General features: G+C 42.1%; 1 protein-coding gene across 4 annotated transcripts in view; it reads right to left on the minus strand.

Moving 5' to 3' along the window:
• PHF2 (PHD finger protein 2) overlaps window positions 1-15,390 on the minus strand; it is an 81,904-nt gene that overhangs the window by 23,024 nt on the left and 43,490 nt on the right. For all 4 annotated transcript variants that reach the window (XM_015293436.4, XM_414324.8, XM_046900118.1 and 1 more), the window contains exons 2-7: window positions 14,955-15,040; window positions 10,061-10,175; window positions 5,697-5,857; window positions 2,750-2,891; window positions 1,021-1,207; window positions 327-489 (exon numbers count right to left, since the gene is read on the minus strand). In XM_015293436.4, coding sequence (XP_015148922.2) covers window positions 327-489; window positions 1,021-1,207; window positions 2,750-2,891; window positions 5,697-5,857; window positions 10,061-10,175; window positions 14,955-15,040 — 854 coding nt within the window. The remainder of the gene's footprint in view (window positions 1-326; window positions 490-1,020; window positions 1,208-2,749; window positions 2,892-5,696; window positions 5,858-10,060; window positions 10,176-14,954; window positions 15,041-15,390) is intronic.

Genomic DNA, 15,390 nt, shown 5'->3' on the forward strand with positions numbered 1-15,390 from the left:
ATGAGCTCTCCCTTAGATACTGTGACAAAAACCATCAATGTCATACTTGGATATATAGAGAGGACTTTGCAAAGTGAGCCTATCTAGACCAAGAGTGGAACACTGTATGCAACAGTTGTATTTTTTAAATAAAAGTACAAATATTCTGCTGCTCAAATATTGAAAGAGTAAAACTTCTGATTTTCAACTCTTTTCTAAGCGTGTGAAGTTAGACTTCATACTTTGTCAGAGAAAGGTGGTCAAATCACATTCCTGCAGCACTCTGGCCATGCTCTTTCAGCAGCTGTAAAACAAAGAGGAAACCCCACCTGTAACGGCCCGCTCACCTGAAGGAATGAAGAGTGTCTGTCCTTGTTTAACCGTGCATTTGTAACATTTATCTACCTGGTCTGCAAAAAACATTTCGCTGTGGTTTGCTGCCGATTGCCAGCGTTCATAGAGAGAAATATTTGCGGAGGCTGGTTTGATGAGATAAAATATTTTTTCTCCCTGAATTAGAAAATACACCATTAGCAACAAGCAGCGAAATCAAGCAATACTGCACTGATACAAGTACAAGCAGACACAAATATGGCATCATCTATTTTAACACTACTTGAGTAAAACTTACAAGTCAGTTTTGTACAGAGGGCTGGAATAATTAAATCACTAAGTGACCACATTTGCTCCGATTTGTGGGACAATGGCACAAAGAGTTTGTAGTGTCAGATTCCATTACCCTGCAAAGCAGGATGGGGCTTCTTCCAGGTCTTAGGAGAAGTGCATGCAGAAGGCACCGAGCAAATATTTGGTGAGAAATTTACAGACAATTTAGTGAGAAAACACAACTTCCACATGCCAAATTGCTCTCTCTGTCTGTAGACTCTGGCACTACTGAGCACACTCACTAACAGCACTGAAGGCTCTGTGTATTTCTGATGGATATAACTGGACCGTGGGGAAAAAAATATTTGACCGAGATAACTTTAGGTTGGCTTTCACATACGAAGTGTTGTGTGATTCTAAGAGATGCACTCTCACCTTCAGCACATGGTACCACGCAGAAGCTCCTCCCGAATCTATGTGGAAGTCCGTGTAGCTGTCCTTCACGCAGATCAGGCAGTACTTGGTCACTTTTGGCTTGGCCAGAAGAGCGTCGTCAGGCCAATAGTTTTCCACCCAGGACAACTTCTTCACTATATCTGGAGGCTCTACAAAACTGGACATCCTTTACAGGAAGAATTAAAATGATCACACACCTCTTGAAAACTGCAACAATCCTGATACCATTAACAACATTAACATTAATATTTAAGACTTGTGAACTAAATAGATCTTGATCAGATGTCGAAAACCACAGTTATGCTTTCAGTTAGAGTGGTTAAATTACATGGAAAGCTCTGAAGAAGGAAAAAATCTAATTCAGGTTGATAAGGTGTTTAAAATACAATATATCAGATGTGGAAAATGAATGTAATTTATACCAATGTCTACAATTATTTACATTAAACATGTATATTTATTTCCATAAATACATTACATAAATTATATCATTACTAGCCAAAGCTAAAATGATGTAGTGGCATGATAAACAAGTATTAAACAACCCAAATGGGCTAAATTTACTATTTAAATAGTCCAAAACGTGGCCTAATATCTACAGGGGGTGGAGGCTCCCTGCTGGACACTCAAATTTATGAATTCCATGAAAGTATCTGCACTTCAAACTAAAATTAAATGCTCCCATGCGTCACTTATGCTCACTGTCAAACACGGATGACAATAGCTTCATTTAGAACGGCAGGGAAAGATGGAGCAGTACATTCAATTAAAATGTCACTGTCTATGCTAAGAAATAAAATATTTGCTAGTTAATGTCTAAATTAGCAGCACATGAGTGACAGCCTCAGCAGCCCTGCAGAACAAAGACCTCCCGTTATTCTCTGATAATGGCAGAAAGCTGAAAAATCTCTACTGAAAATACTGGTAATCTTTGAAGCCTATAATTACTACACATGCTCTCTGCTGAAATGGGTGTGCGCTGCTAAAACACTAACTACGGGGCTGGAGGTAATGTCTTAAAATAAATTAGCTGGTAATTATTCATCGGCCACCTTCTTTAAGACCACCTTAAGTTTCATGTCTCCTTGCCAAAATGGAATGCTCCCCAAAACAACCACTCTTGATGTTTTTGTTGGTGCTCATCGTTTTATCCGTAGAGTCTGCATAGAAATAATAAATCTTTTCCTCCACAAATTCTAGATATCTAGGCTAGAAGAATTGCAAAAGCAATTTGCACAGTTGCATGAACTTCAATATGTTGTAGATGCATCCGAATATTTATGGAATAAAACCACAGCTCAGCTGATGAATACAGCTATATAAAGCACAAAGCAATAACTTGAACTCTTAGGCATTTACATCAGCTAATTATCTTATATGTAAAGCATGTCATTTAAAACAGGAGAACAGTAGATTTCCTATTACTGAGGATTGATGACATCCAAATGAGCAGTGCCATGACACCCATTTCCCTGCACAACTAAAGCACCCCAGCCTCATATTCAGGCTCATCTGCTCCAGTATGTGACGTGGGTCACACGGGAAAGTTGGTGATACGTAAGTCTGAACTACCACGACAAGCACAGGCCCATTTACTCCATCTCTGATCATTCTCTCCATCACGCTACAGCACTTTCATTGCTGCGCTTTGCCTGAAGCAGCTACAGATGGACAAGGAGGTGGGAAGCCACCAGCACAGGAAGGTTACCTGGTGTCTGAGAACTCCAGGTTGGTCACGTTGAGCACCCTCTTCCTGTTGGTACTGTAGTAGTAATCCACAAACTCCTTGAGCTTCATCTTGCAATCCTTCTGTTTGGTGACATCCGTGACATCAACGCTTCTCTCTGGTCCTAAAAATTAATGTAATGATAAAGAGAGACTGAATGGTGGTCCCACTGTGTATGCCTGGGGGTGAGTTCACATTTCTAGAATTGTATGAACATCTCATTTTTTCTATTTTCCAACCTTCTCAGCCTCCGTAAGTTTTTTGCTTTGCTTTTAAAACAAAACTGGTTACGTACAAAAGGGTGTGTTTGCATTCATGCCCTACAACATAACTATTTCTGTACTTTTTCTCTTTAAAGGATTAATGTTATTTTCAGTCCACTCCTTCTTTTACATACATTTTTTGCTTGGTGAAAATTAAATGCAAACACTTGGACATGCACAGAGCAAGCCTTACCATGCTGAAACGGTTTTGTGATTGAATGTGCTACTGCACAGGACATTGAGTAAAATGGACTTTCCAAAATCCTAAGTTCCTTCATGCTCCAGTATAAATTTTATTTAGGAATTTTTGAAACATATTTCAAGAGCACCATGAAAAAAAAAAAATTGACTTTTTGTTATTTTACTTAAACTTATTGAAATTCCACCCCCTCTGTGCGTGAGTACAGAGAATGAGCTGCTAGCACATGTATGCTTCCTTAACAAACCTTGTTGAATACCAATCTCCAGCATTAACACTAGCAGTAGCAGCTGATTGCATCAGTGGAATTCTGCACAGGGCACACCATAAAGAACATGGAGAAAGTCACAGCTTTATAAGAGCACCCATGTCTAAGCATGCTCTCCTACCCTTTCTGCAAGAGAACAACTCTCTAGATTTTTTTCCCCTTCCATTTTAATTGATCATATTTTTCTTTTCCCAGTGCATCATTCCACCATTCCTCACTTTTTTCACATTCACAGAGGAAAAAAAAATCTTTTTTTTTTTTTCCCCTAAAACTCCAGTAAAGTAATAACATACTTGGCAGTCTCACTGGTGGTGTTTTGTCCTCTGCTACTTCATTTAGATTGTTTCTAGAAGACATTCTGGGTCCAATGTAATAAACTACAAAACAGAGTCTGTGAAACCTCATTCAGGCCAACCAATCCCATGGAGGTTATACCTCCATATACGGAGCATATTTGTTTTGTTCACTTTAAAATCTGGTGCCAGCTTCAGATTAAATAGCCTCTGTTCTTCCCTTCAGCTCTTCACTAACGGTGCTGTTGGGAGGGTGGATGATTTCGGCTAGAGGCTGTGAGAGCGCCAGCAGATGCATGAGGAGCACAGAGGTCAAACAAGAAAATCTGCTACATGTAGCAGATGGGCAAGGAAAATATGCTTCCTGTAGAAGCAATGGGACAGATATAACAATAAAAGCAGGAGTCTTGAATTTTCCTTTATTCTCAGAACCTTACTGCATGCAATCATTGCAAAAGGAGCAGGGGGAGTCAAGAACAGCAACGGTCTGGTAAGTAGCACTCAGTATAAGGAGGCAAAGGAGCCCTGAAATACAGACAGATACATAAGAGCTGGAGTCGTGGCTCCAAAAGGGACATAGCTTGCCAGAAGGCTGGAAGGAACACGAATCTGAGAAAGTGACAGAGAAGAGCGAAGGAATGAGAGAGAACAAGAGATGAGATCACACATGCTAAAGAAGGATATAGAGACGAGACAAAAGACTTCAGATCAGTTTCAGGGCTGCTGGCCACGGTATGTCTTCCAAGGTTGAGTGATGTGATGACTTGCAGGAAGATGCAGCACAACACCCTGCCCAAGTTAGGGACAGAAGGATGCCAGCATGAATGCAAATGACCAGCAGCAATGAAAAAAGCTCTCAATGAAGTGACAGAAGTGTTGAAATGGACTGCCTCTGCAGAGTGGGTGTCTCGGTCTAATAGTTCCTTCAGTACAAAGTGAAATGGCAGCAATCAATTAAGGGCTGGCCTAAGGAAACAATTTCTTATTACTACAATGACTGTTCTCTTAATATAGTGCTGTGGAGCGCAGTGCAGTCTGGCTCTGACCTACTCTAAAATACACAAGTTGGGACAAGAAACACAAGTGAATTAATTGCTAATTACAAGTTACTATTACATAATGAATCTTAAAATCTGCATTGCTCAGGGTGTGATGTCAGTGTTTCACAATAGCATAACCTCCTTCTTAATTTGGTCATAAAACTCACATGTACTCCCCTGTCCCCAGACTTCCCCTCCATTGCTCTCCGTGAAACCAGAATGGCAAATATCCCTGGCTCTGAGCGAGGAGATAGCAGCAGCCAACCTGCCAGCAACGTCAGCACGCTGCCCTTCCAGCCCCCACCTCTCACAATCCCTGCTCACTGCAACCATGCAGGCAGCGGGACAAAAACTACCCTGGGATTATTCTGACATGCACCAAAAGCCAAACCTATGCTCTGCCACACCCAGGGGATGGAGGAATATGTGCAGGCTGTGCAACACCCTCTTTCTGCCTCCTCAAGGCTTCCTCTGTATTATATGTTGTGTGTGTGTGTGTGTGTGTGTGTGTGTGTGTGTGTTCAAAGCCTTCAAATAAATACAGGCCAAAATATGTTGTTGTTTAACCTGTAGCTGGCTGACACCCTACCTGCAGCAATGCTCTCAAATTGCTTTCATTTTATTGAGGGAATCAACCTGATCCAAACGCAAGGGATGGTCCCAAGGTCCCTCCCCATCCCAAGTACTCCTTGATATATGAATATCAAGGCATGGCACTAACTCAAGCAGCTGCCTGGGCTGGGCTGCCTGGCCCCGGAGCCAATGCAGAGCAGTTCCAGGCAGGGTGCTTTTTCCCCAGTACCAGGACCAATTTTAAGGCAACAGCTGAGCTCTAATGATACATCTCCACCGCCCCAGATACGCACCGACATAATTTTCAACATCGCTGACGTAGAACGTAGGTGCAGGCACTGACAATCCCAGGCCATCCTTCTTGGGAACAAGGATGGGCTCTGTGAAGCCATTTTCTTCCAAATACTCTGTTGTTAGCTGGCTGCCTGGCACTTTCACTACTATATCTTCAGCACTAGAAAAGCAAACATAGATTCAGTGAGAAGGAGCTTCCACACAGAGCTTGCCATCTTCTGCATTGTGCCACTGAAAGGAGAAATTGCGGGTAGGCAAAAATAAGCTGACATCATCAGTAAGCAGTCACTTCTTCCCAATTTCCATGATACACATTTTGTTTAGGTGCGTGCCTCCATTGTTTTGAGACATTCAGAGTATGCTTGGACCTCTGTTATTTTATTCAAATGCTGAAAAATGTATTTTTTTTAAAAAATTCTCAACTTCTTTACAAATGCCAGCTATGCTGCCATTTTCCTCTATTGCTGTGGGTTGCTCTACTGAAGAGTAAGCAGTATGGGAATGTACATCTTCTCTCAACATTAGATTTCCCAAACAAATAAGGGCTATGTTTCTTCAAAGTCTACCAAAAGCATTCTCTAAATACAAACTTGAAGGTATGCAGATACACCAGAATGTACAGTGCCAGCAACTGAGACAGAACAGCTTATTGGTCATGAAGCTTACAAGTTCATGTGAATATATGTATGTACACACATTTTATTTTAAGAGAAAACAATTATTTCTAGAACTCTCAAAAACCAAAATTCCTACTGGAATAAGCAAAGCACCTCTGAGAATCAGTCAAAACATGGTCTTTGAGACAGGCAACACTAGAAACAATAAACCCTGAGGTCTTGGGCTCAGCAAAGCCCCAATAGTCAGCAGTCTTCCAGGTGGCATTAGGCTACCTAGAGCTCTAAGCTGTCACTGAGACCTGCAGATGATACAATGCTTTAGCAGCATCCAGTACTCTTCTTGAATAGATTTAAATGACTATACATGACGGAAAGCGATGGAATCCACAGCCTGGATCTCTTTGTACCTAGGTGGTGTATTCCTATGAACTGTGCTGATGATCACAGCTATCTGCAAAACCTCAATTACATGCAAAGTACGTTTGTAAGGCGAAAGCCATAAAGCAATGTGTTTCAAAGCACATAAGGCACAGAAAAATCGCCTGCAATCGACTCACTCAACTCTAATGCACCGACTACTGGAAACTCCTGAAATAACATCTCATGGTGAGAGACCATTTTCCTAACTACAGGAGTCTGTCTCGTTACCAGTGATCAATGCCAAAGAAATTAGTGTTAAACATTTCAATTTAAAGAGGGTAATATTTAAAACGTTGCATAATCTCAAATAAATTGCCTGGGAAAGACTTTGCAAATCGTTTTTAAGTAGTCAAATAAATGGTTCAGGAACTATTCTGCAAATCATTTTCCAGCAGCTGAGAGGGTTTCAAAGTGATGAATCAAATGATCTCTCATTTAACTCAAAAGAGAGCTTCAACTCTAATTCCTATGATCTTTTCAAGTGCAAAACATTTTGAATTCGAAGTGAGAAATGACGGGGTTCTATATGAAGAAGAGCCCTAGGTGTGCTCCAGCGAAGATGCGGCAGGTCTCTCTTCGCACCACGTCAGGCAGCCAAGCCAATGCTGGGCTCTGGGAAGACGTTCCTGCAGCTCTGCCCGGCAGGTTGGAGCCGGGGGAAATAACGAAACACGGCCGGTTTACCCCAAAAGCATTACCTCTGGGAACCTTTAAGGCTAATACATGACTGCCCTCTTCTGCATCAGCTCTGAACTACAGCTGACATTCTCGGTTCCCAAAAAAGGACGGCAAGGCAGGTACGTCCTGACGCGTGGCATTGCACTCCATATTATAGCACTCCATATTTATGCAAGCACGAAGAACCGAGGCTGAAAATGTTAAAGAGCTAGAAGTGAACTATAGGAGAACCTCACAGGAAGGCGGCATCTGGTAAAGGAGGTCCTTGTCATGTGCTCCTACAGCTCAACACTCCTCTGCTGCCCACAGAGTGCACATTAGGCTCGTGGGGGTTTCCTGCTTCAGAGAACCGGGATACCTCTCGACAAAGTAGATACTAATTAACCACAGCTAAGCTCCTCTTTACATTCCAGGTAATCTCATGAGTTGATAATGAAGAGGAGGAAAGCTTTTGGGAAACGAGCACAGATTAGAACTGTGTGCAATGATGGAGCAAAGTGTAAGACTGGATGGATCAAATCAATCTATCTTCTGGAAAGCTCCAGAGCACATTCACGGAGCTCAGTTATCTCCTGGGTATAAACTGGCATCTGACAGGCTGGCAGAGGTACGTCTAGCGTGCCTGGCATCAAATAAGCACAGGAAAGGGGTGTAACATGCAAGCTGAAGAAATGCATGGTGAGAGATGCAGCAGCAGCAGTAACTCATAGGGCACAGTGTGTTACCCAGACAGGGTTCTTCCTCTGCTCTCCTGCTGAATGCACCCCGTGCAGTGCAGTCTTTCAATTAATTCTCAGTCTGCATAAATACTGATATACCATTAAGCCTCTGTATCTTACAATGCCCATAACGTATCTCACATACTTGTTCAAGCCTGATTTGCACCTGTATGTGCCAAAGAAACGTCTAGCAATGATGGTGCCAAAATGGAGAGCAACGCCTACACTGCACTACCTAAACAATTAATGCAGTTATTATTATTACTACTCCACTTCTTCTTTTTCTTGGCATTAAAAATTCAGGAGCTGAATGACGTGAACCCAACTTTTTACTTGTTTGCTTTCCTCAGGGCTCCTTCTGATCTGAGCTCCCCCAAGGGACTGAGTGGTTACAGCTGAGTGGTGCATTCCATGAATCAGCAACGCTGCTTCTGCCTTTAAGCCAAGATCCCCTTTTCAGTTCATCAGGTTGCTACTGTTGGGTTTTGTTGTGAACATCTGCAGATTTCAGACATTTTCTTTAGAAGAGAAAATTTCTCAACAAGGCTGTTTTGCTAATGCCACAAGTGCCGCTGCCAGCAGCCTGCATCTCACAGGGACTCTGAACTACAGACTCTTCTTGCTCTCTATTTTTGCAGGAGGGATTTTCTCATCTGGCAGCACGGATTTTCTCATATGCACATGTAAATGGCAAACATAAATCGAAACCAAAGCAAGAATAGAAGACCATACTTTTTTCACTATTTGGGAACAACACAACATATTGAGTCAAATTCCTGTTTCCTTAAACTAGGGGAGAAATCCCATACAATTTTGTGTAACTTTCACCGAGGTGCTGAGAGCATTAACTGAACACATCTCCCTGGAGTGACTGGGGAAGTGAACACATCCACTAACAAACAGAATTTCTATCTTCTCTGCAAGGAGTTTGTCATTCTAAGTGCGATCCTTGCCTTCTTAGGGTACACTGCTGGTTTGGATTTTGTGCACAAACCCGAGGTTTTGGTTACAGAAGCCACCAGCACCTGCAGTTTCCCAGGCCATGCTGGGTTACTGAAATCATTCTGCCTAGACCTTGACCCCTTTTTTTTCATAAAACCAGCTTTGCAACCTTTCCAATTGCTCTGTATTAAAAATAAAACAGGCCTGGAAAAAAAAATAGCCAAACAGATAGAATTACTGAGTCCTGAATCAAGTGAAATACATCTGTAAGCACTGCAACTCTCTGCTGGGGTATTTCAGCCTTCCCTTTAACCAGCCTCGTGACCGCTATCTGAAAAGAAATGTGAAATTAAATCCCCTCTAAAACAAAGAAGTTGTGTGTTTACCAAACACATTTTAGCAGCCTCCACGGATACTTCTAAAATACTCAGTCATTAATAATTGAGAATTTACTTGGCGAAGGCCTACATTCAAGAAGGAGAGGAAAATCATCACTCTTACGAATGGCTGTGGAACAGCCTGATAAAGTGTGGAACACACCACCTAACAATTAGCACTATTCATTACCCTAAATAAGGGAGTCTTTATCACTGTAGCAACTGAGGATGTCATTGTTCTTCTTTTCAAGACGGAGAGAGACTTCAGCAAAACCATTCCTATTTTCGAGAACTCAAGAATTCTATGCAACTGATTTCTTAGTCTCTTATTCAAGCCTATGTTGTAGGGCCAAACTCATTCCTGCTCTTGTCTCCACAAACACTACTGAAATCTGCAGGAGCTGGACTCAATCAACAGTGGATTTTAATACTGCTGCACAAATGAAAAAGGGGGAGAGCCTGGGACATCCATAATAAAACAACTCAGTTAAACATCATCTCCCCACAGCACCTACTGCTTCTGGGGAGAATCATGGCCAGCTTCATACGCAATGGGCTGTGCCTGCTTTTCCACTAGAACGCTGCTCACTTACACTGCTGAACAACTTACCTTGGAAAAGTGCGACTTCGAAGCTCCTTTATAAAGATTTGGCTTCCATTCTGTACTGGCTTGACCTCTGTACTCTGCCCAGTATCGTGTTTGTGCCAATTTCTTTTCTTTTTCACTGAAAAAGAATGATTTGGACAGTACCAAATGCTAAGTAGAAGAAAATGAGGACATTTAAAGGAATGACGCATCGCAGCATTTCTTAGGTGAGCCCCCACTACAGTGCAGTGCCAATTTTAATACTGCTCTCAATTCACCATTAAACAGTTATACTGTAGCCTGAAGATCCATTACATACTGAACAGTGCTCGTTCTGTAACATAAGGGCAACCAGACGGATAATTACTGAACTGCACAGCTACCACAGGCTTCATGCAAACACAGGCTCTGGACATTTTGTACTTGTCATATACACCAAAAGCCCTCGGAAAGCCACTTCTCTGCTCTGTTACTACGTCTTATAGATCTTTATGAATAGATTTGTTATAAATTACCTTCATCTAAAGGTCTGTCCAGCAGCGGTAGATTTGACATCAGTTTGGTTGGGCTTTGAAATATGCCCTGCACACAACATTCACATAAAAGGGAAAAGAAAATAAAAAGATGCAAGGGCACCAGAAATGCAATTTTGAGAACTTCCTAGGTTTTGAAAGGCCAGGAAGGCTTGGGCTTTGAAATGAGGCCATCAGACGAAAGGCCCCTTAACTATGCTCTCGGCTGGTGAAATAGAGGCAAGTATCTCATGGAAAAAGGGTCAGCTGAAATAAGCACAAATAAGCAAGTCAGATGTCTGCGTAGCTCTGCCTTGCCTTTAACAGCCAGATAACATGGAGCAAGAAAAACTGGTCCAGTTTTTATCTTGGTCAGCACTATCTCTCTCAGCTGTTCCTACTACCACAGTCTGTTTGAGCAGGCTCATTTCTGTAGTAAATGGTTTTGTTTCAAATATATAATCATAGCATTTCAGGCCACTTAGAAAAATTCTCACATCACAACTTTCTTTTATTTTTTACCCCTGTCATATATCACAAAACTCACTCCCTAACCCCCCAAATCAGGTAGCAACGCGTGGATGGCGCTCTCCTTGCTCTTTGCACATGCACACACACACATTTCCATGTACTTTTTCATTAAGAAAGGAATCTGGAGGCCGCAGCTATAAGACAAAAGGCCTGGAAAAAGCTAACGTTGTTTTCCTGACCACAACCCCTGGGATAACTCAAGCAAAGACATCAACTGAGGAATCCACCCCGGGTTTTGCACAAAGCATGCTGGTTTTATTAGTTCCATGCGGCTCTCCAGCCTAGCTGGATATATTCATTAAAGCTGCAAGTTCTTTATCTTAATGACTCTCAGGCTTAGTGCATTAATTCAATGCTCCTGGTAACAAAGGAAGCAAGCCCTACATGAATGCCAAACCTTCCTCCTCTTCTGTCCCTCTCCGTGTCGGCCCCCTCCCCTCACCCTCATCTATCCAGCACTGAGACTCTTAGCACAAGTCCCAGTGAAACAGGTGCTGCTTGTCACATGGAAAATTAGTAGCACGTTCTTTTATTATGTCTCAGATAGCATGGAGCACTGAGAAACAACAGCAGCAAATCAACACGCTGTTGAGAAATACACTGCAACTCCCCCCAGAGCACCAGGGAGCCTTTCCACTGGTGCTGCTGGGATCCACCTCCAGCACAGCACCAGCAGCCAGCACCCAAAGCCCTGGGTTGCAGTGAGCCACCGGCTGGAGGCCATCCCACGGCATCAAACATCAGCACTTGGCCCATTTTCAGCCCTTCTCTTTACATTCCATCTGCACCATGAAGACCTCAGTAAGGATTAAAGGCCATTAACATGTGCTACAAATACGAGCTCTGGCCTGAAAGGGCATTTTTTTTTTTTCTCCTTAAATGATTACAGATTTAGTTTTCTGCAGAACTTTCTGATCTAAATTTGACCTTTGGAAAGCATAACCCTCTTCTCTTACAGAAAACGCCTCCGAGGAAAGAGAGAATGCATTTCTATGGCCTCAAAATGTGTAATTCCAAGCTTCAAAGGTACATTTTTTTCAGTTGTATTTGTGAAGAAGGGATACCTCGAAGCACCCTCATGGTTCTCTATTGATTTACACTGAAGGCTTTAACTACTTGAAGAGACTCAGCCTAGCGTCGCTCCGCTCACGTGCGTGTGACTTCACTGATTCCAAATCACGTATCCTGATTGTTGCTGCTGCAAATCAGATGGCAATCAAGCCAAACATCTCAGACCGTGCTATGAAATGAGTCAAGTCTTAACAAAGCACTTACATCTTATTTAATTGATGTCAGAACCATTTCTGTGGACGCGTATAATTTTTCCCAAAGAAAAGACCCTACAAACTTCATTAAACTGAAATGGCTTAAGATGTCATATGACAGGAAGCAATTTGCTGAAATAGTAGCCACTAAGCCACATTGGCAAAGTGGAAAAATGTAAGAGGAGGAAAACGATTTTTAAATTTGACATCTGGAAAACATATATTGAGGAATGCATGTTCCAGAAATACACATATATTTTTAAATCCAGACAAGTTGCATAACAGACAATTGGTGTCTGTGTTTCCCTCTGCTAATCTTGCAGTAATTAAATCCTACCAGAGAACTACCGGCTCTGGCACAACACTTATTTATTACAAAACTGATACTGCTAGATAACTAGTTTAAACATATATTGTAACAGCTAATAAACAAATGAAACTGATCATCCCACAGAAGTCCCAGCAGAGCCCAAGTGCTGCGGAGCAGGATGTACTGCATACAAATGCCTGCCAGAATGAATGCATTAAGTCAAGCTGTTCCTGCCGTCATGTAATTGGTCTTTTGACTTTTCTAGCCTATTGCACTCCACAAGAGGCGGCTACAGGAGAATAGCCTATTTTTCTCAGCAGAATCCACGATTCCGTTAGTTAATGGTGGAAACTGCTATGCAGCTTGAGGATCCTGTGATCTTACACCAAATGGAAGGTAAGGCAATCAATAACTCATGTTTAAATGTTCCCGAAATCCTTACACACTGCTACTTTGATGATTGGTCCTCTACTTCATCTAACTTTCCTTAGTGCCTTTGCAGGGAGAAAACAAACTTGTATCGATGTACCAGAGAACGCCAACACGTTCTGCACTTCTACCATGCTGACAGGCTATAACTAGCAGTAGTCTTCTAGATCCACCCTTTCCATGCTGTACACTGTGAGGGTCATACTGCCAAATCAGATTCTATCTGGAGTAAAAGGAATTAAATAGCCAAAAGCCTTCTTAGACCATCAGAGGACTGCGGTTGGTTTAGTTCTCCTCATCTTGACTGGTATATTCCACTTGTAATCTTTTTATTGGAACTGCCATTTCTTGAATTCTAAGATTATGTCTTAAAAAGGATTTATGGTTAATTCCTGATTACTGACTTTGGCTACTTCTGTCTGGTTTTTCCCCTCTCACACTGAAAAGTAGCTGCCTCTTGCTCCCAATTCAAAGCAAACTGGAAGAAATCAAAGCACGGCACATCTCAATGCCATGCAAAACCCTCAGCCCTGCCCAACAAGATCCGCACACTGTCTGCAGCTCTACCTCACCTTTCAGCACAACCCATTCTAAAGTGGCAGATTATTCCCTCTAAGATAACTTGTGGTTGTTTGACAGTTTTCCTGTGTTTTTTTGTTAGGAATCTCCCACCAAAACACTCAAAAGGTGGATTCATTCAATCAAAGCAAGCATACTGACTGTGAATTCCATTGTGACTTTGCCTCCCAAGGGCTTTTTGCCCAATTTGTGCGTGCCCTGCTCATGCCACAGTTGTAGCAAACTATCTGGGAGATGGAGCAGCTGCAGGTTGCTCAGGTTTCCAGTTTGGAAAAGCCAAAGTGGAAAAATGATTCGAATTTTTGCCCACAAAACACTTCAGAATTTTCCCCTTTTATCTTTGGAACATTTTAAACCTGAATTTTCAAGGCAGGGCAGAAATAACTGGTCATTTTCAGTATTACTGAGTTTGAACAGAGCAGAAAGCAGCTTCCAGCCATCCCTTATTTCTCACTAAAAAGGAACATTACGGTTCTGTGCTCCTGGGAGATGAGCACAGCGCTCTTCCTCTGTGTGTGGCTGTAATGCTGCAAAGTAGTGGGGAAATGTGCATCGCTGTTGCTTATTTACAATAAATGGCTTTCAAGTAAAGCATTTAATCTTTTACAGCGATTGGTTTCTTTTTTTTTTTTCCCCCATTGTGTCATAGCAAGAATTTGTAAATTAATCTGACCAAAAGCAAACACATCCCACAGTTCTTTCCCAGACAAAACTCCCACTGAGATCAACTGTCACTTTTATTCAGGAGAACTTTTGCCTGTGAAATAACAGCCAGAATTGGCACCCTCGGTGCATCCTACAATTTTGACTGCTGCTGAAATTGCTGCACTTTTATACCCAGGCCAAGCAGAACACATTGATTCTTACTCTTCTCATCAAAAGACAAAGAACACCATGCAGTTTTTTTAAAAAAATCACTGTATTAGAGCTAGTTGCCTCTGTAGGGTTTTTCTAGTCCACAGCAGTAGGTGCCTCACAGTGCTCATGGAAGGCGCTGTTATTTTCTTGCACAGTCTGGGACTGAAGCAGAACAGTGAGGTGCTCACAATAGCTCACAGGCACTGCCCAAGGCCCATTGGGACCAGGAGCAGAGCTCACATCTCCAGAATCCAATCCTGTTTCTTCCCCCCAACATCTTTTTTTTTTTTTTATGTCATGTTTTGAATCATGATTTTTATGACACAAACTATTTAAATGCCTCTTTATGTAACAAAAAACAAACCAACCAACCCAACCCCCTTCTTTTCTTTAAGCATACAAAACCTATTATCTGTCTAAGCAAGTATACTTACGAGTAGACTTCCCGTGAGTTTTCTCACAATTTGGACAATGATAGATGTCAATATCTGGTGCCTCCTCTTCTTCAACACCCACACAGCTGGAATATTTAAAGACAAATATGACATCAGCTTGAGTCCATTTCCAGGCAAGCAAGCAATTGGTAACAAAAAAAACCTTCCATCCTATCAGCTGTACACTTACTACGCTGACCACGCATGGCAATACCAAAACCAAGCTCAGGTACTGCTGTGCTGGTACAGTCAGAGCAGACGTTCTGCAGCCCACGCTTGAGATGCAGTGCTGAGAAGTACCAGTCCAAAGGGCACTATCAGGCATGTACGGACTGCTGCTGGCTACTGGGACACTCCTGCCAAGGTACACCCTGTGCAAGGCTTCTGTAGGTTCCATCTCATTACAATATATGAAGATAAAAAGGAGACACACAGA

This window comes from Gallus gallus, chromosome 12 (assembly GCF_016699485.2).
Source record: "Gallus gallus isolate bGalGal1 chromosome 12, bGalGal1.mat.broiler.GRCg7b, whole genome shotgun sequence".
In the NCBI taxonomy this organism is placed as follows: Eukaryota; Metazoa; Chordata; class Aves; order Galliformes; family Phasianidae; genus Gallus; species Gallus gallus.